Source organism: Athene cunicularia (genome assembly GCF_003259725.1).
Source record: "Athene cunicularia isolate RWA chromosome 3 unlocalized genomic scaffold, athCun1 chr3_part1, whole genome shotgun sequence".
NCBI classification, from domain to species: Eukaryota; Metazoa; Chordata; class Aves; order Strigiformes; family Strigidae; genus Athene; species Athene cunicularia.
The window spans coordinates 97071193-97093504 of NW_020799097.1; the positions used below are offsets into that span (position 1 = coordinate 97071193).

Genomic DNA, 22312 nt, shown 5'->3' on the forward strand with positions numbered 1-22312 from the left:
TCAATAAATGACAGTTTGGCTAGCATCAGAAATGCCATGAAAAATAAGCAAACCGATGACTTGCCTTAAATTCAGCATGACTTAACTATAAGAGGTGAATCAAACTTTTAAAAAATGACATTTGTAAAGCTCCAAACTGTGAGAGACTAGGATTGATTTCATGTTACATAAACCGAAGCTGCAATCAGTGGTACTTAAAGGCGGTGAAGGCAGAACAGAAATCAAAGTGGTCCCAGGACTACAGTAGGTAGCCAAGGCTGGCTGGAGCAAAATGCAGTATTGCATGTGAAGCTTCTGAACCTGCCCAGTCTGATTTACATCTACAGAGAGGGAGTATCTCCTGAAGGGTACGCTTCCTGATTCACCTATCAGGCAGTTCCTTGTTGAAAACAAATAGCTTATTGTTACTCTAGTCATATAATATTCTACAAGTGCTGTCAAAGGCATTTGAACAGAAGCCTGTGAATTTAAAAGGACTATTCAGTTCCATTAATCTTTTTCTCTTAAAAAGATCCCTGGACTCTAATGGCTAACAAAAAGTTTCCTCCTGCCAATGACATCAACTCTCTCCTAATTTTATATTCACATACTAGAATTGAAAATTTATTTACACAGAAGTCTGACTACCCTGTTCCCAATTACTCATTCAGCATTAGTGATAAGAAATTGGCTAGTTTGGGAGAGGTTATATTCTGGATATAATCCAGAAATCTGCTATAATGTGTCAAAACAAATAGTATGGAAACTGGCACCTATGTTTTTAGATTTGTCTACTGTTCAGCCACACCTACTTAAAATAATAATTTTAAAAAGACACTTTTTTCCCCATACTTAAGATGCTATTAGGCTGGAGCTTTGGGCAGTTAAAAAATCTGGAGACCCTTTAGTACTTTCAGGCCCTTCAACCTTTTTAACTTTATTCTTTCAGGCAGCTTGTATCTTCTATGGAGTTTCATGATGATCTAGTAGGGACACAGCAACTCCTGTCATTGTTTGGTTCTCCTTGATTAAATTAGAAACATATTTCTTCTGGGCCTTGTTCTTTCTAAGTAGTAATCTTTCCTGTCCCTGCCTGTGCTTCTAAAGGTTTCAGGTATCTTCTTCCCCTCTGCCTGGAGGGTTGAGTCTGTGACAGTGCTTGCCTTTTACATGTTATTCAGGGTAGACAGCCTTTGACCTCTTCAGCTGGATGCGTTGAAATATTCTGCGGTGTTGGCTGTTGGTGACAGTAGTCATCTGTGAGCTGATTGTTATTTCCATCTGGACAGCCAGCCTCCAAGTGCAGCATCATAAAGGAGTGCTAGAAACTGTGGGATAAGCTTCTAAGTGCAGTGAGATTACTTGAGCAGGCTGGCTGTGAACTCTGCATCCAAAGAGAAACAAAAAGCAAACACAATCAGCTTCTGAAAATTATGGTTTAATGCATTTGAGCATGGTATGTAGAGTGGTCCTTGGGTCATTGGTACTGGCTGTTCAGTTTCACAGATCTGCTGTTGTTAAACCAACCTACTTGCTAACATAGACAGAGCATTACTTTAATGAGTTATGGATCTCTGCGCTGACGTCACTAATCTGCTCTTAGTATGTACCTGTAGGAGTATGAATATTGTTTTGATATCCATTTTATATTTCTGTGTGGACATACCCTCAGATATGAGAGTCCTAACCATCTATAGTTCTATCCTGTTCAGTCACATACAGTTTATCATCTGGAGTGAGCATATGATGTATGCATTTCCATTAATTTCCAGGTTGGAAGGGAAATAAAATAATTTTGGGGGTTTGGACCAAAAACGTAACGCTGTTCCAGATGCTTGGAGCTCCCAGCCTTGCTACTGCTGTGACTTGTTTGGAGACAGATTTCCTCAAAGCTTGTTTATGAGAACACCACTTTATTTGGGTATCCGTGTTAAAAAAGAAACATCTTGTACTCTTCCCACTCCTTGTTGAAGTTCTGCGTGAACAAGTAATCTTAAATACTGCACAGTACATCATTTGAAATGTTCAGCATGGGTTTTTGGCTGTCAGGTCCGTTATGCAAATCACAGTTTGATTGTCTTCAAGACTGAGCTTTCTGCTACAGTCTGAACAACACTGAAATTTCTTGGTTTTGGAAAACTGAGTTTCCTGTTGTGTCCATCTGGCACATACGGCTGAGAATTCGCTAGCATCACCAAGAGCGATGGAGCTAGCCAAGAACAAACGTTTGGCATGTTTTATGCTAGAAAAGCCTCATTTCAAAATCAAAACATGCATATGCACATACTTGAAGTGGTAAATGCTTAGAAGCTGGACAAGAATAAAAAAACATGTCACTATTGCTGTTGTCACATCCTCAGTAAAGGTTTCATCAGCCATGTTTTTCCTAAGGCACAATTTGTTCGTTGGAAATTTTCTTTCCAGTTTCATGACTGAATAATAAGTCAGTCTTCCATTTTTCAAGGGAACTGAAGTGCAAGTAGTCCCATTACGTTTTTAATCTTAACTGAAATCTGGCATGGCTGCTTTCATCCATGTTATGACTACTTGTGAGAGATCTCTTGGTTTCTTATAAGCCTTTGATTGATCTGTCACTCTGTTTTCTCATGGGTTGAGCTCCTTACCCTGTGACTATTTCTTGGTGGTGTTTTCACATAGATTTGTGAAGAACAACTTGGGCAACAACTGGAGACCAAGATACAGAAAAGAGGTTCTCTTAGTCAGAGTGGATAGAAATTAAGTCCTCCTAATACAGCGTTTCAAAAATAGGTCATATTAAAATTTCTTTGGCTTCTTATGGTATCAGTTCTCTGCAAGCAGGCTTTTCGCTCTTGTGATTTACGGCAAGTAGCAAGCATGGTGAAGTTTTGGGAGGTTCATGACCAGTTCACTAGTAAAAAAGTGTCTAAAAAGTCTCTATTTATTCAAAAGGAAATCAAATCTCTTCAAAAGAGAGATCTTGGTAGCATGTAGTCTGCTGTGTTTTATATGGATGCCTAATACTGTAGGCCGTAAAAGAAAGAATAAGTAATTTAGGCTTATTGCAGAGCTTATTACTGACAGTGAGAGCAGTAAAAGTTGTCTTTTATAGCAGGATCATAGTCTAACTCTCAATAGGCAAATAGAGCTGCCAAACTTCTCAAGAACCTCAGACTTTTCATTTTTATATCATGATCACATATCTTATTTGAAAAAGGTTTTTTTCTTGAATTTTAGACGTTACAGAGTTGAGAATGTTGCCTGGAACATTTTTAATTAACAATTTATTGAAAGTTTCAGAGGTCAAGATAAGCATACAAAGAAAGTGCCAGATAAAGTAAAAATGAAATACCGAACAGAATGAGTCATACTTTAAGCTTGTGCTGCTTGTTTCTAGAAGTTTTTTGTTTTAGTGTAAGTCCCATTGGATTAATCAGAATAATTTCTGTCTTGAACTGGATTTCCTGTTGGTTCATATATTAAGTTGTATTTTAAGAAGAGTTTTCCTGGCTGAAACATACAGTGATAACAATATAAATAAAAATGAAGATGTTAACCTAATTTTACTTTTCTAATTGGAGAGAAAATGTCTGCCACTTGCGACTTGAAGAGATAGAGCAGAAAGTAGCTTATTACCACTTTGCATTATACACACAAAATCCCCAGTATTCTTGTCTGGGGGGGGAAAAAAAAAAAAAGTAATTTTAAAAACATGCATGCCTCTGTGGTCTTCATCAGAACAATGGGAGACCTATGACCATTAAAAAAATATATTAGGTACCTTTCATGGGGAATTTTCCCTTTTATGAACTGTAAAAATAAGACCTGAAGATTAAGTTTTGTTAATGCATTTGGTTACACACACTATGTATAAACAAAATAAAGACATACTAATTGTCAGGGCAAGCTGATTCACCTAATAATAATGAAATGTATAAACTGTGATTTGGTGGAATGGATGGAGAAAGGGGTGTTGTCATTCTGTCAGGGAGACTGTCATCCAGAATGCACCAGGAAGTGAAACTTAGAAGCCTTGGCCTAATTATTTTGTATATACAGCCTAATTTGATCAGTAGTTAATCTTCATTAATTAAGTAAAATAGACACACCAAGCTGGTATGTTTACTGCTGTTTCTGAGCATGGCTTTTACAAGGATTTAATTAATTTTTCTAGACCAAATCCTTGTTTGGTGACCAGAGCTGCCATTCTTGATGTCCTTGTGATGCTGAGTACTCACCTGGGGAAGTTTCAAAAGCAAGGTAAGTCAAATGTCCTGTTCTATAAATCGGATGGAATATCTGTTGGGAAATTTCTGAGTCTCTAGTGAATGCTGGAGTCCTTTAGCTGCTTTATATAAAAGGACCCTTTATTCTGCCTTCTGTAGAGCTAGTCCTGGGGATTGCTGATGAGGAGAGTGAGGTACAGCTCCATGTCTTAGCTTGAATTGATGATCTTGTAGTATTCCTAATCCTAGAACTGTTTAACAACAAAGAAGACCCTCTCCAGTGTTCCAAAATGTTTTTCTGATCCAGTGTTGTGAATACAAACAAAACCCAAACCCCAGAATATTGCTACTTTAATCTTTCCTGAAAACCATGGAGATGTTCCCTCATGATACACCTGAAAGTATTCAATAGAAACTGTTTTCTCATGTGTAGAAGTTTTATAAGAAAAAATGTTGAGAGCTTCTTTAAATGTCTTTTTTTATATTGATTCTTTATCACTGTGAACCACTATCAGTGGTTTTAATGATGCAGTGTTTGCAGCAATACAAAACATACTGTAAACAATAAGGAAAACAAAGGTATGGAGGAAGGAATACCCTTTCAAGTGTGACTCCCTATAGGCAAATTTTGGTCAGCTGTAACTAACTTCATTATGGGCCTGTTTTGTTCATTTCTTATGAACAAGTGAGTAATAAATTACCTTGTCAGTCCAGGAAGGCAATTAAAGAATAGTTCTTTCATTTCACTAAAATTCTTAATGACTAATTTTAATATTGCATTTAAGTCATTGGAACTGTTCTTTATTTTGGATAGTTTTGCTTTGGGGACTGTTCTTAATTTTAAAAGCAATTCCTTTTGCTATTTTTTTTTTTTTTTTTCCATTTTAATTCCATAATTGCTATTTGTGTGATTTCTTGTGGATGCACAGTTCAAATAGTGATAGTTTTCAGGAAAATTACTTCATGATGAACATGTCTGAAATCAACTTCTTCAGAATCTAGCCCTTATAACAGAAGAACAGACATATAGAAAATATGTGACAGGTGGATTCCACTATTCCAGAGGAAGACAATTAGGGTTACTGGGGACTCTAGGAGACAGATCTGATCTTTCATGTCCACTGAAGAGTCATTCCTCTCTCATGGGTCTCAGATGTCAGGATGTACTGTTCAGTAAAGGAAATTTCTGGATGATGTTGCACCATAGTTCTCATTCTGTTAGGTACTAGCCACTGTTTGTAACTAGGTAAGGGCTGCGTGCTTTACAGGCAGGAGCGCACCACCCTATATATAGCAGTTTCAGTACAGCATGTCTCTAGGGGTAAGTTTTTTTCTGGCTCTTTAATGTTTGGTTTGGGTAAGCTATATCTACCATCAATAGTTCTTAGGTTACAATATATGTTTACTTATTTTTGTTATTTATGCAAATTAAAGTTTCTTAAATCCTAATATGCCATTGGCCTTAGTGATTGTCCTTTGCAATACATTAAAGTCTAGCTGCATATCACATCTACAAAATAAACAAAACCAACTCCCAAAGCCCCCTTCGAACATATTTGGGCTCATCACCTTTCCTTTTAATTTGAGTACCCTTTTTTAAAGGTAGATCCTCTTTGAAATATTAATTTTTACTGGTTTTTTAAATTATGATTCTCTACTCTGTTCATCTCCTTTGTAGTATGAATCATCTCAACCTTTCTATATTCTCTTTATATGGAGTTTTTTCCCTCTTCTTCTGATTATTCTCATCACTCACCCTTTAACTCTTAGTTTTGTATTTAATGAAGAAACAGCCCGTATTCCAGATGAGGGCTCCTCGTTTGCTTACTTAGTGGGCATTACATTTCCTTTATCAGTCTATTTCCTCTTTCATTTATCTTCCGTTTTTTTGTCTGTTTTGGTTTTTAAACAGTTGCTGCACATTGGCAATGGCTTTTATTGACCTGTCCACACCAGGAAACTCCCCTTTTTCTTTTTTTTAATGCCCCTGACTTGTGAATAGCACTTTGAGCCTGAGGGGCTCCACCATGCTGTGGCTGGATTACTGACTGTAGTGGATTAATTTATTTTTTAGAGCTCATGTGGACTGTTCCAAACATGGGTGCTGTAAAGTACAATTTCTGTAGAGGGAAAGCAATTGTTTTTGCAGACTCTCTCTGTTCAGGGATAGTTCATTAGTATTGTCTTGCTTAAAAGTTTCATTCCTGTATAGGTTTAAGATTATATATTGCAGGTAATATCTAGAGAGAGTAGAACTTAGACTTGCAAATACAGTTTTGAAAACTTGAGATACATTAGGGACAATTTTATATATCACAGGCAGAAGCCCTTCTGAAATGAAAGAGTAATATGTTTATATTAAATAGAACCTGAGTGTCCCATGACACAGTAAGAGAAAGACTAAACTCAGCAGTTAAAAAAATGTTTTGAGTCTCACATTTAAATGTCCTGTAAGGAATAATTATTAACTGAAGCTTTATACCCTTCTGAGATTACATATCTTACTTATATATGTGTATCTCTGGTTATGAGCCAATTTTTCTCTGTTTTAATCTTGATTTGTAAAGTTATTTCAATGAATAAAGGGTGAAGGACAAATCCAAATAAAACTGTTTCTTGATGTGTTTATCTAAGAGGCCCCAGGAAGTGCTGTATATGAGTTCCAGGCCATGGGCTGAAACTGATTTTCATCAACAGAAATGGGAATGCAATGTAATGAGCCTGCAACTGGTTAAAATCAGACCACTTTTAATTGATTATGCCTGTCTAAAGGGGCTACAATTACAAAGAGATTTTCAGAGTACAACCCTGCCTAGGCCTTTCCTACATTACAATTATTTTCTGTAAGTGATTTGTTGTCTTCAGTTAATAAAATCTGTCTCTTAAAGTGCAGGACAGCCCTTAGGGAATTTACTTCACAAATTTGAAACAATTTAAAATGTCGGATAAGGAGGGCGGGGAGTAATGGATACCAAAAGCATCTTGTCCAGCTAAAAGTTTATTGCTGGCCAAATGGTGATTATTTATCTTAAATCAAAACAAAAACCTCTGTAGTTATTCTGATTTGCTGGTTTGGATCGAAGTGTTGCCTGATTCACATCACTGGGAAAATTTTCTTTCCTTGAGTTGATAGGCAATATCTAGAGCATTTTTTCCAGCTCCTGATGTGCCTGAGGGTCTTCTGATCTGCAGAGACAAGACATAATGTAAAGACTATGTAAACTTACAACATTTTTTTTCCAGTTAGCAATTGTGGTTGGAACTGAGAAAAAAACCTGAAGTTAAAAAATATATCAAAAAGAAGTTAAAATATATAAATAAAATTACTACTTTTGCTTTTATTGAGAGTAAACATAGGTTCCTAACAGATCTAGGATTATTTGATGAGCTAATGTCTATTGTCAGTATAAATAATTATTAATAACAACCAGTGAATTTGTTCTTGCAGACCTCTGTTGTTTGCACAGTAACTGTTTTATTATAGATTTGGAATCACAGATGGCAAAGGCCTTTTCAGCCTAATGGGTAGAACAAAGCAGTCCTCTTCCAGAGGTTTTTCTGGCACTTGTACCCTGCTAAAAAGCAGTTAAGTTACTCCTCCAGAAGTAAACCAGAACCAGAGTGGGTGGTAGTGTAACAGGGGGAAGTTCCCAAACTTCGTACTTCAAACATTACTGGAAGAAGCAAATAACACTTCTAGGCATCTTTGGAGGGGAAAAATGCCCTGAGTCCAGGTGAGAACTTGTCCAGCCTTACCTGTATTTATAATTAATTGCAAATTCACAAGTCTTGATCAGCAGGAATTGGTAGGAGAGATTTATCAAGCTGTAGTGCTACAGGTCCATGTGTGTGTCTGAGGTTATGTACTTTTCTTTGCACTCGGAGATGGGCTTTGCAGGAGACAATACCAGACTACAGACAGGTTTTTCAGGGATATACTGTTTCAGTGGATAAGATTCCTCTGTTGAATATATGGGCTTTTGGCAGGACCTATCATAGACATTCCTGTTTTCAGATCTCTCCTAGAAATTGGTGTCTGAAGCTCAATAATAAGATGAGAGTGTTACTGTGATCCTGCGGTGCCGGTAACACAGGAGCCAGAGTGGTGTATTACAGTGAAAGCTCAGATCTGGGATGCTCTCTTTCTGTAACAGATAAAGAATGCCACAGGACAAAGTGGTCACATTTTCTTTCTTTCTTGTGTCTCAGAACAATTTTCTGATAGCATATTGTCAATTCAAAAAGGGAAAAATGGATAAAGCTCACTAAAATATACTTGACTAATAAAAGCGTATTTTATCCAGGGTTGTGTTCCAAAAAATGACACTTGTCAATAAAGTGTTGAGTCCATAAAGTTCATCCACATGAGTGAAACAGGATGTAAAACAGAAGTCAGGGAACTGATGAAAGAAAAATTTGCTAAAGATAATCTTTGTGAATTGTTCTTTTATCCTGTATATATCCTGTCAATCTCCTGGCTGGTTTGGCCTATTATTGAGTATAGTGTCTTCAAAATTCATGTCTGAAGAGAAAACATTGAAACAAGATGTCGGTAGGATGAGTGTGATTTAGGAGAAGCTGCCACCTGAAGTCTAACCATGCATTTTTCATTTCTACATGTGAAGTACAAGAATTTATAAAAGTTCTTGAGATTAACCAAACTCCACTGTTGTTGTCAGGTGGGAAGAGTTACTCAGTATTTACATAATTAATCCTCTTTATAAATAGATCATTTGATAAAAAAATGGAACAGCCAGTATTCTGTTCTCACTAATATATTCTTTCCTTGAGTTTTGCAAACACAGACTTCCATTTTTTACTGTCTTCCAAACAGCTAAATCTTTTGTATATGCAGCTAGTTAAGATTCTTAAATTCTGCTCATAAACAGAAATGATTGCACAAAATACTGTGCATTGCACATGTGAGTATGAGATCAGAAACACAGGCAATTATGTGCAACTGTCTGATTGTTTTGTCCTTTTTTATGCTCTCAAAAATTACAAAATACTGTGTTTGAAATAACATTGCAAATACCATTCTCTTAGTTACATTTGTCTTTTTTAATTAGAAGTTATAAAATGTATTGGTAGAAATAGTATGCGTTATCAAACTTTTAGATGCTTTGCAATGAAATCACAAATCATTTTTCAAGTAGGTATCTCTTAAATTTTTTGCCTGAATTACATGATTTGTGGGACAGGATAAGGAAGGGATCTCACCCCTCTACTCGGCACTGGTGAGGCCGCCCCTCGATTCCTGTGTTCAGTTTTGGGCCCCTCACTACAAAAAGGACACTGAATGACTCGAGCGTGTCCAGAGAAGGGCAACGGAGCTGGTGCAGGGTCTGGAGCACAGGTCGTACGGGGAGCGGCTGAGGGAACTGGGGGTGTTTAGTCTGGAGAAGAGGAGGCTGAGGGGAGACCTCATCGCCCTCTACAGCTACCTGAAAGGAGGTTGCAGAGAGCGGGGGATGAGTCTCTTTAACCAAGTAACAAGCGATAGAACAAGAGGTAATGGCCTCAAGTTGGGCCAGGGAAGGTTTAGACTAGATATTAGGAAGTATTTCTTTACAGAACGGGTTGTTGGGCATTGGAATGGGCTGCCCAGGGAGGTGGTGGAGTCCGCATCCCTGGAGGGGTTTAAGAGTTGGGTCGACACAGCACTGAGGGATCTGGTGTAGTTGGGAACTGCCAGTGTTAGGTTAATGGTTGGACTGGATGATCTTCAAGGTCTTTTCCAACCTAGATGATTCTGTGATTCTGTGACTTTTAAATAGCATTTGAAGACTGTGCCTGCTTTTTTTCTATATTTTACTTTGTACTTTTTCTTAGCTTGAAAATAAGTTAAATGGTAACTAAAGTTTTTCTGCAGGCTAACTTAAAAACTGACTGTTTAAATGGTTTGACAGGAACAACTAGGTTGGTTATTTTTGCTATACTTTAACTTTCTTTGCCTAGATCCCTAAGAAGTGTGGCCAAATGATTATTTGAACAAAACCACTGGCAGATTGCTAATGATGTGTTGGTTGCTTGGTCTAATTAGCTCAAACTTAAGAAATTCCTTTTGAACAAATTGAAAGCCATTTTTGTTTATTATGTCAGAAATTAGATAAACTTTGCATGTCAGTATATTAACTGTGGCAGTTGGTCCATGTTGTCATTTTGACTCAAGGAAGGTAAAGATTTAAAACTTACTTATAGAATCATCTAAAAGGCCTATGCCTACTGACATTAAATTAGACAAGTCAAAAGGAAGTGTAGTTGGGTACCCAATATTCCAATTCTGTGCAGACAGGAGAATGAAGAAGCTGAGGATGAGATTGTTGGAGGCCCAAGGGACAGGGAGTGACTGCAAGTTACACAGATGATAAAATGCCAGAGGCAGAACAAGTGAGGGACATGCTATGTTAAGGTGGCCCAAAGACAGCACAGAAGTGAGTGCAAGATGAAAGGACAGAGCAAATGGACCGAGGCTGAAAGGAGTAAGTATTAGGAGAAAGGAGGTGGAGGTGTGCAACACCGATGGGCAGTCAAGGAAATGTCAGAGGCAGAACTTGTGGCACAGACGTGGGGGGAGGAAGGTAAAAGTGTTTTCAGAAAGATTGTGGGGACACAGTGCAAGGAGGAGGGTTTTGGATGGTGGAGCATGGTAATACTGGAATGCTCTGATGAGCAGGGAATATGGAAAGGTGTAACAGGAAATATGTGACACTAGGGGAGAGTAGAGTTGATTGTGTTTGTTAGAAGTTAAAATTCTGTCCCCATGTGAAGATGGAGACTGCTCATCCTTCTGAAATCTTGATTCAGGTTCTCTTTAGATTCTAGCATGTACCACTGACTGATTTCCACTGTCTTCATGGGGTTTTATGGTTTTCGATGAATGCAAAAAAAGTGGAAAAGTCAGTGCTCTGCTAGGAGAACCTGTAAGAAAAACAGCAGTCTTGTCCAGATCAAATGCTTTTTTCTTTTCCCCTTTTTTTTTTTCCCCTTTGAAAACCTTCCTTTATACTATACAGAATGCAGTGGGCTGCTTCTGTCCTTAACAATATATTTTTATCTGTGGATTCTGATAATCACTCATGTTTGTAGTTTTGAATTGTACTATGAGTACTGATGCTTAGTCTCTGATGTTGAAGATGTTGCAGATGTCTTTTAAAGAAAATACCTTGCTTAAAATATGCCTTTTTCCTGATCATCAACAGTTATTTTTCTCTTTTTTTTTTTTTTTTTTTTTCCATTTACCGGTGACTTTGCCTAATCCACTTTTAATAAAAAGGGAAAATATAACAGAAAATACTTTTCCTTAATATTTGTCTAGGAAAATATCTTCTTGGCACTGATTACCCTTCAGCTTTCTCTCTATTAATATGATCTTTTCAGATACCTTTGGATAGATGGAAGTTTGTGAGTGCAAAGGATTTTTACCTCTTCTCAGTCCATAAATAATTGCAACTTCTTACAGGTTTTGGCAAATGATGATGAATATCCAGATTTTTGGTACTTGGATCCCCTTCCCATAACATCGCACTGCAGACACAGCAGCATTTTGTGGCTGCTCTTGTAATTTTTGTCTGACTTTGCAGAGTGTTCAATAAGTTTTCAGATATCAGTAATAATTCCTCCCCTTCTTTCCTTCTTTGTTGTTATTTCTGGAGCCTCTAGTAGGAAGATGGATGACACCATGGTTGCTTGAGGGACTGCATGTGGGATTTGATGTTAGTATTTATCCTGAAGTGTGCAGATACTTCAATGTATCATAATCATAGGTACAGAAAAAAATCCCCTCACACAATATACACTTGATGATACAGAGAGTTGTCCAGTTGGCAGTAGCCTAGACAGCCACTGTAAAATTACCTAAGTCCAACAGAAATACATAATCAGTCCTGTACATCAGCTGGCAAGGCAATGAAACAAGTTTAGATTTTAAATAGGGAGGGAATTCAGATGACTTCTGTTACTTTTGAACATACTGTAGAATCTCTGAAATGAAAGATCATTTGAAGTGTCCATAAACTGACAGTTTGTTAATCTCTGAGCAGGGAAGTTTTTCTGTCCTTACTGTATGTATCTACTTATTCTGGGAACAGACTAGCACAGTGCCTGCCTGCCACTACAGGAAAGAGCAGAAGAAAGTCAGGGAGGGCACAGGTTTTGGAGCTGCCTAAACTTTGAGGTTTGTAGGTCTGCTAATACCATTTTGCTTCTCTTCCTTTCCTCTTTGTTTTCAGATGATGAAAGACATTTAACTGACTGTGAAGATCAGTTGATTGCAAATAGGATTAAAAAAAAGAGCCCTCAAACCTAGATGATGTGTCATAGAAGTTGTATGCATCTCTCAATGTAGTGGACATAAAGGGATTGAGGAAGACGATGATGTTCAGGCACTGTGCTGAACATGTGTCCCTTCCTAGACAAGAGCCAAAGTTCTTCCTGTCCCACAAATGAAACAATCTTTAAGGTGGAAAAAAAAAAGTAATCTGCTTAATTCTTGGGGGGCTCTTTTGCATTTGTCAGCATCCTAGACGAGACTGCTGCTTGCCAGGATCCTTGTTTGGTCAGTCAAAATTTGTTCTTCCTTCTCACAGCAGCTGGTTGTTCAAACTGTACAGTGATTTTTTGTTTGTAAATAAAAGTATGACTTTACTGTATCTTAACAACAGAGACAGACATTTACTTTGGGAACCAGTGTGGTTTTTCGGTTTAGTCAGACATTTTGATGTAAGCCAAAAAAAAGAGTTTACTTAAAGTTAAGCAGAAGAGAAAACATTTACGTGAAAGCCAGGAAAGATTCTTAGTGATGAAGTTGAAACCAGGAATAATTCCACTGCATTGTAATAAGACAGAAGCTTTCTTTTCTTCTTTACATATTTGTGTGAAAAAAAAAGAGTGTTGGAGAGCATGTGGAGCACAAGATGTATGCAGAAGGATTTGCTCTATGGTACACTGAGGCTAAGCAAATACAGTCAGTGTTATTTTGCTGACAGCCTTGCTGTTGAGACATCCAGTTTTAAAGACACTTTCTATAAAATAGATGAGCTATGGTGTCCAGTCTTTCACAGTTAATTATGTGAGAAAAACAGAAGTCATCCAGAAGGCTTCCAAACCAGAAGTATCTGATATGTACAGTAAAATAGGATCTGTGGCAGGAGACTCCAGTATCACAGTGTCTGCAAACTAGTAGTTCTAGGAGTGGGTAGCTCCATCGTGTTTTTATATGAAAATAAACTTCAGAGTGTGAAGTTGTGCTGGCCTTGAAAAATTCAAATGAAGGTTTACTGAACCAGGTTTGAAGCTCAATGCATGGCCAGCTCCTGGAGTCAACAGAAAGGTCACCACTTTCTCTGATGTTAGTTGCAGCCTCTAGCAAAGTTGATGGTGTAGACACTAACAAAATGAAAGATACCCTCCTCCTCTTCCCACAATGTTTATCTCTTTTTGTCAACCTCGTACTGCTCTCCCTTGCCTTGCCCTAGAGCTGATCCTTTCATCCTGTTGGTTTTCATATTACCGCTTGCACGTTTGACAGCTATACCTCAATGTAAAGCAATGGTGATAGGAAATAAAAACACTTCTCTTGCAATATACTTGGAAATACATACTCTGTTTGAACAACTGAGCTAATGGACTTGTGTATTGCCGAAATGCAGCTGAGGAAGGAAGTGAGTAGGAAGCTTGAGTGCAGGTCTCCAAAACTGAAGCTGTTTCACTTCTTGAAGCAAGGTGCTTGAACTTGAACCTTTTTCTTTCAACTGCTTGGTATTGTTTCTGTTGTTAAACTTGTGTCTGTGGAGTCAGGCTGTGTAATAACTGGGACGAAGGCCTAATCCCTCTCCAAGGCAACCAGACAGTTCAGTAATTAAGGAATTCTGACAGTTGGATACTTGTCATGTGACATAGGCACTAATGCTAGTTTGTATTATGATGCTGGTATAGTTTATGTTATGATGCTAGTGCCAGTCTGTTTGGAGGGGTTTTAGAAAATGTAGCAAATAAAATATGCAAGTTTGCATGTTAAGAAAGCCATCTGTGTCATCTAGAGGGTTGTGCTGTGACAGCTTTGCAGTGATATTGCAGTTTCTTTGACTACATCAAGTCCGTTCAGAAAAGAAACTGTAGTGCAAACATGAATGATGGAACTAATGGTTAGGTAACACGTCTGAAAATCTTTTTCAGATACCAAATATCTTTGAAGCTTGTCCAGAGCTCAGAAAATGCTTCTGCATTGTGCTAGACAGTGTACAACCATGTCAAGTTTCTATGTAAATGTCAAACAAATTAAGATGGCTTTGGAAGAATTTGAATATGAAAGGACAGGATATTTGACTGTCAATAGAAGGCTTAGGGAAATGTCTTAACGGGCAACAAAATGAATCCATATTTGTGTTGCAGCTTCATGTCAAATTCAACAATTTAACAGTAGTATTTGGGCAGGCTTTTAGTAGTACTCAGTGCTTACTTATAAATAGCAAAGTTGTATGGCAATGAATTGTCTTTTTGTAGATACTGAAGAAATCTAAGTTTGCTTTACTTTTTGTGCTTACCTTTAATGCATTTTTACATTTTAAAAAGCCTTACTTCTAACATCTCCTAACACCAGTGGCAGTGTTGTTCTCTTCTGTGCTTCTTCATGATTTTCCCATACCCATATTTGAATTTTGTGGGATACAGCATATTAATTTCATTGCAGTACAAGCTATACAAAAATCTGAACTGGACAAAAATCTTGGTTTCAGTATTACAAAATTATTCATTCCTGATGATGATGGAGAAGGTTGAACTCGAGGGACATGAGAATTTCAGTCTATGTGTGTGTAGGAGAGGACTATTGATTTTTTTTTTTTCTTTCATTTTGTGTCAACACTGCCAACTTTGCTGAAACCTGAAACACTCTGACATCACAGATAGCAGTGACCTTTGTGGTTATTCGAGGAGGTGGCCAAGCACTAAAGGAGGTTCTTGGTCAGTGGTGTGCCATGTGGGCTGGTTGCACCAGTGTAAATGGCTGAAATGTCACAGTTCTTGTGCTGATACATAAGAGGGGTTACAGTGCAGCTCCTTTTTCTTAGCTGTTATCTGCTCAAAGTTAACAGGCATAGGAAAAGCATTCTGGATTTTTTAATCAGTAAATTCTTCAGACTGATACACACAGGACGGATCTATTTATGAAGCAGTGGCATCTTCTTGCTAGTAATCTTTCCTGACTAAACTATGCCAAGTGTGGGATTTGCAGTATTATGACCAGAATGGCCCTGTCATCGTTTCTCCTGGTTTCAGATGCAGCTAGGTAGGCTGGCAGACAGCACTTTCTCCAGTCTGATGTCTGATTTTAGAGCTATTCTATCAAGTATAATATGATTGCACATTTGCATTTGGTGCTTTTTGAGGTTTCCAAACTACATACATTTTTCCCAGATATATTTAATACAGTTTATTTGTGTTAATCACTTTCTGCAATGGTAGTGCAAAGCATGTACAATTTGAAAGACTGTATTAGTAGCTTGATTTAAGGAAATACTATCAAACAGCTATAATTGGCAAAGATGGCAGGCAATCTGCAAAGTATTGTAGCATTTTTTGTTGTTTGAAGCTTTCACCCCATATGTGGAACAATTTATAGTTTTCTGAAAAGTTTATGACCCTATTTCTTTCTATTTAAGTATGAATAAATATGATATCTAGGAAAGCTGGTTTATAAATCAGAATCAGTTTAAAATGAAGGAGAACTGTGTTTTCATTTCATGCCTGAGCTTACCTTGTGATACCTTTTGCACACCTGATGTTTTTCAACTTCAGAATCACCTCATGATCTGGAGCAGCTGGTAACATCATCTATCTGTCACTTATTTTTATTCTCATTTCAGAAATGCAATTGCTGGGATTTTGGGAAGAGATGAACAGAGTTATTTCAGATTCTGAACTGATGTCTGGTATTCCCTACTCATCTGCAGTACCAGGACTGATACAGTATCTTCAGAGCCTCACTAAGCTTGTGATATCATTGTTGTCAGTGAGTGCAGGTCCTGACATCCTGAGCAGCAGTTCACCTGTTGCAAAGAAAATAGCCAAGCCACCATTGTCAGTAGTTCACCTCCTTCACTGTGAGTTTCATGAAGTACGTCTGCTTGCACTGGAAGCAATACTGCTCTGGTTGAAGCAAATAAATTCCAAGCAGATTGCAGAAGAAGGAGGAGGTGTATTGTGTTTACTCATTGATTTGGAAGGCACTCTTCTCACAGTGGCTCTGAAGGAAAAGAATCTCCAGTGCTTTTGCAAGGTAGGAGGGTGCTATTTTATTGACATTTGGTATGTTTTCAGTAAATGATATTGTTTATTTTTAAAATTAGATTTCAAATGTGAATGATGTTTTTTAAATAGTACGTGAGTGGTTTGGGTTTTTGGTTGTGGGGTTTTTTTTTACGCTAAATAGGAGCTGTGCTGTAGTTCTGTTAACAGATGTGCTTGCATAAAGCAAGAACTTCCTCTCTCCTTTCTTAACTGTCAGGAGAGGACCTCTGTGTTCTTGGAGTGGGGCTTAAGTCAGTGTTTTATTGATCTCAAGTGTACACATTCATGTTGAGATTGTAAATTCTTTGTGAATTGTGTGTGCAGATGCTGGAAATTCTTTATACTATGGATCTCAGAAATGTGCTTCTAAAGACTGAATGCTCTATAAAAATGAATCCAAATGAGCTCTTAACCTGGAGTTTAAACATCATAGATATCTCCAACAGGTATGGTCTGTAATGCTCGTTAAAATACTCAGATTTTTAAAACTTCAGATGTTGAAGTGTTCATTTATTGGTTTTGGACTATCTGTTGATTTTAAAATTCATGTTTCAGAAACATAAGTGTGGCTTATTTTCATAAAGATTGCTCTTGATGAGAATTTTTCAGAGAAGTTAGACATGGATCTGAATTAGTAAAAAAGACCACAAGTCATATTGGCAAGCACCCTGTAAATGTCCAGTAATACAGTTCCTGAAATAAAACGTCACTCCAGCTGTCAGATGATAGCATAGCTCTTCATGAATGGTAACTTGGAAACACCTTAACACATAAAATTGATGGTCCAAACATACACTCTTTTGCTGTGAATCCGCCATCTGTCCTATGGCAGGATAAACCTACTGGTTTATCTGCAGATGATCTGTAGAAAGAGTAACAGATCGGATTTCACTTGTTGGATTGGCAGAAATGGTTAACTCTAATCCTTAGGGTTCACACTCCTTAACCAAACTGTAAAGTCAGCAGAAAGTGCTGAAAATTTGGAGCCAGTTTATAGTTTGTACTGAATTAGAAGCTGTGTCCTTCCATTCATAATGGAATGGACAGGGTTAAAGTGTTGAAGCTCTAAGGGCAATCCTGTTATTAATAGTCTCTTTTTAAAAGCCGAATAAATGTTGCACCCCAGTATTAATGTAGAATATTTAGGGTACAGAGTGTAGACCACCATTTTATAGCTGTGCACATTTGCTGTTGATTTACGCTAAATTTTTCAAGTTTAAATTAGTATGTGCAGTTTTTATTTCTGAAATGAAATAAGATACTTGTGGTAAAATAGCACTGACTGGTGCTGTTACAGTGAAATAGCTGATACAGCAGACCTTACTGCTCAGGTGTTGCCATTCCTTGTGGTGGGACAAACCCTTCAGGAGCCATAGTGTCTGTAGACCCTACTGGGTGTCATGGAGGGTCAGGAGCTGGCAGCTGGAGTGTTCCACACTGGTAACATTTCTAGCAAGTATAGAAGAGATACTCCTGGAGCTTAACACCCACTGAAGAAATGCTTTTGTTTGTAATTTAAAATAATGTCTGATTTGTTTGACTTGCCTTCCATTTTCAAATGTGTTTTTCTATGGGAAGTATGCAGGTAGAAAACCAACACAATTTGTCAAAGTAAGAGCATATTTCATTTGCATATCAACTGAAAACTAACATCAAGATTTGTAATGTAAAAATTCGAAGTGCTCAGCCTACTGAATGCCCATTGGTGATAATCAGGAATGGTGAAGAACTGGCTGTTTTTTTTCTAGATATGAAATGATGTCCGAAATGGCTGGTTTGGGGTTTTTTTTGGTTTTGTTTTTTTTTTTTTTAATACGTTCTTTACCTTGTTTTCTCAGTACTGAAGTTCAAAGCATTGCTCTCAAATTTGTCTCCAAATTGGTTATTCATCTTTTGCAGAACCATCAGCAGGTAAGGGAAACAGCTGGTTAACAGTTTTGTAATTCTGGTGGCTTTGGTGCTAGAAGTAATGTGGCTTCTTTTAGATGGAAGCTCCAAGTTTGTGCTTTCTTGTGTCACTGCACCATTTCTGGCATTGTGTCTTCCTCTCTGAATACAGTGCCACATTCTGAAATGAAACAGCCATGAATATAATCTCTATATATCACTCTCAAAGTCACTTCAAGTTAAATATGTAAGTAAATTTTTCTGATGATGTCAACTTTTGAGAGCATCCAAAATAGTCACTATAAAGTGGAAACAAAAAATGCCTACAGTGATTAACACATGTACTGAATCCATTTACTAAAGTGCAACTTTGTTGTGGTTTCTGATTGCTGGGGAGCCAGCAGCAGAGCTGATCCGAGGGGAAGGCAGGAAGCTGAAGCAGTGGTTGGGTGCAGTTCCCTTCCTTGCTGTGGGCAGTGTGGTAAGTTGCAGCCTGAAGTCAGCATCTGAGCACACCAGCCTGTTTTCTGTGTGAAGTTTCTCATTGAATTTCCTCTTTAAATTTGTTTTTAAAACACTAAATATAATAAACTTTGTAAAATTCAAAGCTCTATGTTCTCCATTTCTGTTTATAGACAACTTAATTTAGGTTTATACCAGCACAAATTACTGGCTCAGATGTCTTTTGATTTTAAATTGTCAGTCTGTGATGTCACATATGTATGCATAAAGCAGAGCTAAGGCAGCTTTTAGTGCTAGACAGTTTTAAATTTTTTTGATGTTTTCGAGACAAACCCACGTAATGGATATTTAAAAATATAATTCTCATGATCTGTTTTAAAATGATTTTTTGTTTTCCTTATGTAGCTATTGCTTTTTGTAGAATGTGAAGCAGAATGATTCATATTGTATGCTAATAATCTTGTCTCATTATAAAAAAAGGAAGATTTTTGCACAAGAATTTAGAACATGAATTATGATGTTAAATCTTTTTAAGAAAGCCTAAATGCAAGAACTTCAAGTTATAAACATTAAAATAACCATATAAACCTGGTTTCACAAACAAATGTGGAACATGTTATTGCTCTGAAGTTTTGTGTTAATTTAGAAAGAGGAGTTAATAAAAAATGCTGTAACAGTGCAGAAGACCAAAGTACATCATGTTTTCATTTAAATTCTTTGGGTTTGCATTCAGTATTTGCATTTGTAGAAGGGATTGTTTCTCTTCCATAGGTAAAAGACAAGTTCTGTCCTTCTAGATAGTTCTCTTCAAAATTCGAGTAATTGTAATATCCTGGGAGATACATTTTTTTTTTAATGTGTTAGAATCTGCAGGACATGCTCTGGCTGTGTCTCTTTGTGCAGTGTAGGTGCGGCCATGTACCATGCAGAATGAGGCAGAGTACAACCAGAGTTTCATTTATTCTTCAGTGGGTTCTCCTGCACTTCTCTGCCCTTTAATTCCCCACATCTTTTCACTAGTTTTTTTCTTTACCTTATTTAGTTGTTCTGCTTTCCACTTCCTTTAATTAAAAATAAGTAAGAGAGGAAAAGAAAGAGGAAAAAAAAATAGTTTCACATACCTCAAGTGTCTCCAGATCAAACTGGTGATGCTTTTCCTGTTCTTCTGTCTATGAGGTCCCAATCTGTTTGGTTTTTTTTTCCTCCAGAGTTTCCTTCTGATAGCTGTAGCATGTGCTTGCATGTGGCTGTGCCCGGATGCCAGCTTCTACAGTTTGCATGTTCTGTCATCTAACCTGCACTTGAGCTTCCTGCACCTTGGCTGACCTGCTGCCCTCCTGAGTGTGGCATTTGCAGGGGATCTTAGCTCTTTCTTGGTCACTTTTGGAAATTAGGACTTTGTCTTCCCAGTTGTGTTTCAGCTGTTCCATTGGAGGTCAGAGTTTATAAATCCTGGAAGTGCTATTGGAGTAATGAGTAAAATGCATATCATTTCTTTCTACAAAAAATGCAGTAGCCATCCTACATATCGGAAAGAGTTGAAGCTTTGTCCCATTATTACTGTGTAGTAGTTTTCTTAGCGTATGTGTCTGAAGACAAAGTATTTTCCAGAAGATGGGAACTAGATTTTATTTGATCCGGGAAATTTCTTTTTCCTGTTCTTTTTTCTAATTCTTGATGTTTAAGAACAGCGAGCTTGACTGCATTATCAGCCAACATGGAGCTTCCTTCAGTGTTCTGAATGCACATGCTGCCTTACCAAAAAAAAGTTTCCATCCCCAGTATCTGCAGAAGAGACAGATGGAGCTGCATTCACCCCTTTACCAAGCATTGTATCATTACCAAAGCCTAAGATTGATGCTACAGTTCATATACTCTTGCTTGTTTTTTTCCAGATATGTGTATGTATCTACATGTACAATACTTCTGTGAATTGCTTCTCTTTGTTATAGTCCAGTGTATTTATCTTTGGCTTGCATGTTTAAAAGAACCAAGGACATAAAGATACACTTTGACTTGTGTGGTCATTGATGAGTCTGGTGTGAAGGGCCAGACCAAGAGAATTGCCTATGAATACTGGTCTAACTAAAAGAAAATCTCCCATCTTAACTATCTGTGACATGGTGTGCTAGTTTGAAAACAAACTAGTGGGAGACACTAAGTCAGAATAACAATTTAATAAGGAAAAAAAAAAGATTTATAAAGGCAGATAGCACTGGGTTAAACTAACAGAGTCAGGATACAACCTGACACACTGTTAATCAGGGTAGTGGTAGCAGTCTGGTAGAATGGTGGCTGCAGTCCCCCCGAAGCAGTGATCCCGTAGGAAAGAAGAAAAAAAAAAATAAAAAATCTGCTCTTCCTCGGAAAAGTCCAGTGGTGGCTAAGCAGCTCCTGTCCTCTGGAAATCTTTTCTCCCTCTGGGTGGAGCATCTCATTGATGGGCCATTAGCAGAAAGATAGTCGGGGGGGTTGGGAAGCAAGGAAACACTGCCCCACCTGATTTCAACAGCTCATGAGGATGGCAACCCAAGACACATGGTAAACCAACTTCTGAATGGTTGCTTGAAGTTCACCACCTTGAAAAAAACACCTGCATTTACTGAGTAGTATCCCTTTGGCAGTCCGTAGTTTAATGTGATGGTAAGGGTAAGCACTGGATTGTACAGCATACTTCTCACATATTCTGTGCCTGCAGATTTCAGAAGAAGTCCTGAAAAAATGGGTTCAGCTGATAGATTATTTTTGTGGAGATGAGCAACAGACAGAGATGCTTTTAGCAGCTGCTGAAGTTCTTAAAAGTATGACATCATTCATTCTGACCAATGAAAAACTCATTCTTGGTGAGTAGTTTGAACATTAATTTTCTGGATCTCATTAATACCCGACTTAAACGTATTGTATACATATATATGTACACATATTCAAAGCACATAATTACATCAAACAGGGTTTTTTTAAAAAAAATAATAGGATTTAATTACTAAACAGACTTACTTAAATTCTGGTACAAAAGGCACATGCACAGCACTTCTTGCAGTAACTCCACAGAAGGAGGGACATGAGCTGCTGTTATGTCTGCAGGCTACCATACATTGCTGTACAGATTTACCGGCTTGCAATTTCTCTCTGACTTGAATCTTTCTGAAATACTCCGTTGGTGATGTAGACATACTTCTAGTTTAACACTGTAAGTATAACAAAGCTGTGCTGAATGGAAGTTTAAATTAAAGGGTTCAGTCTAGAAATGAGGGACACATTCTACTATGAGAATGATTAACAGTTGGATGACATTATACCCCCCAGATATAATGATTTTTTTTAAGTTAACTTTAGACTGTTTAGAAAAAAAACTAAACAACTACAAAAAACCCTGCACAGCCTTATTCAACAATACATTGCTGACTGAGAGGCAAAACTAACAGAAATTCTTTGGTCTGTTGTGCAGAAGACATTCGTTTTTTCTTTTAGCTTTTTTTTACCCCTGCCTT

At 37.6% G+C, this 22312-nt stretch overlaps 1 protein-coding gene across 2 annotated transcripts in view; it reads left to right on the forward strand.

Moving 5' to 3' along the window:
• Positions 1-22312, forward strand: part of THADA (THADA, armadillo repeat containing) — a 164240-nt gene that overhangs the window by 110104 nt on the left and 31824 nt on the right. The window contains exons 30-34 of one of the 2 annotated variants that reach the window (XM_026845656.1): positions 4133-4218; positions 16049-16461; positions 16797-16918; positions 18311-18383; positions 21520-21664. In XM_026845656.1, coding sequence (XP_026701457.1) covers positions 4133-4218; positions 16049-16461; positions 16797-16918; positions 18311-18383; positions 21520-21664 — 839 coding nt within the window. Of the gene's footprint in view, positions 1-4132; positions 4219-16048; positions 16462-16796; positions 16919-18310; positions 18384-21519; positions 21665-22312 lie in introns of those variants that run through there. The other variant, XM_026845657.1, reaches the window with a different exon arrangement.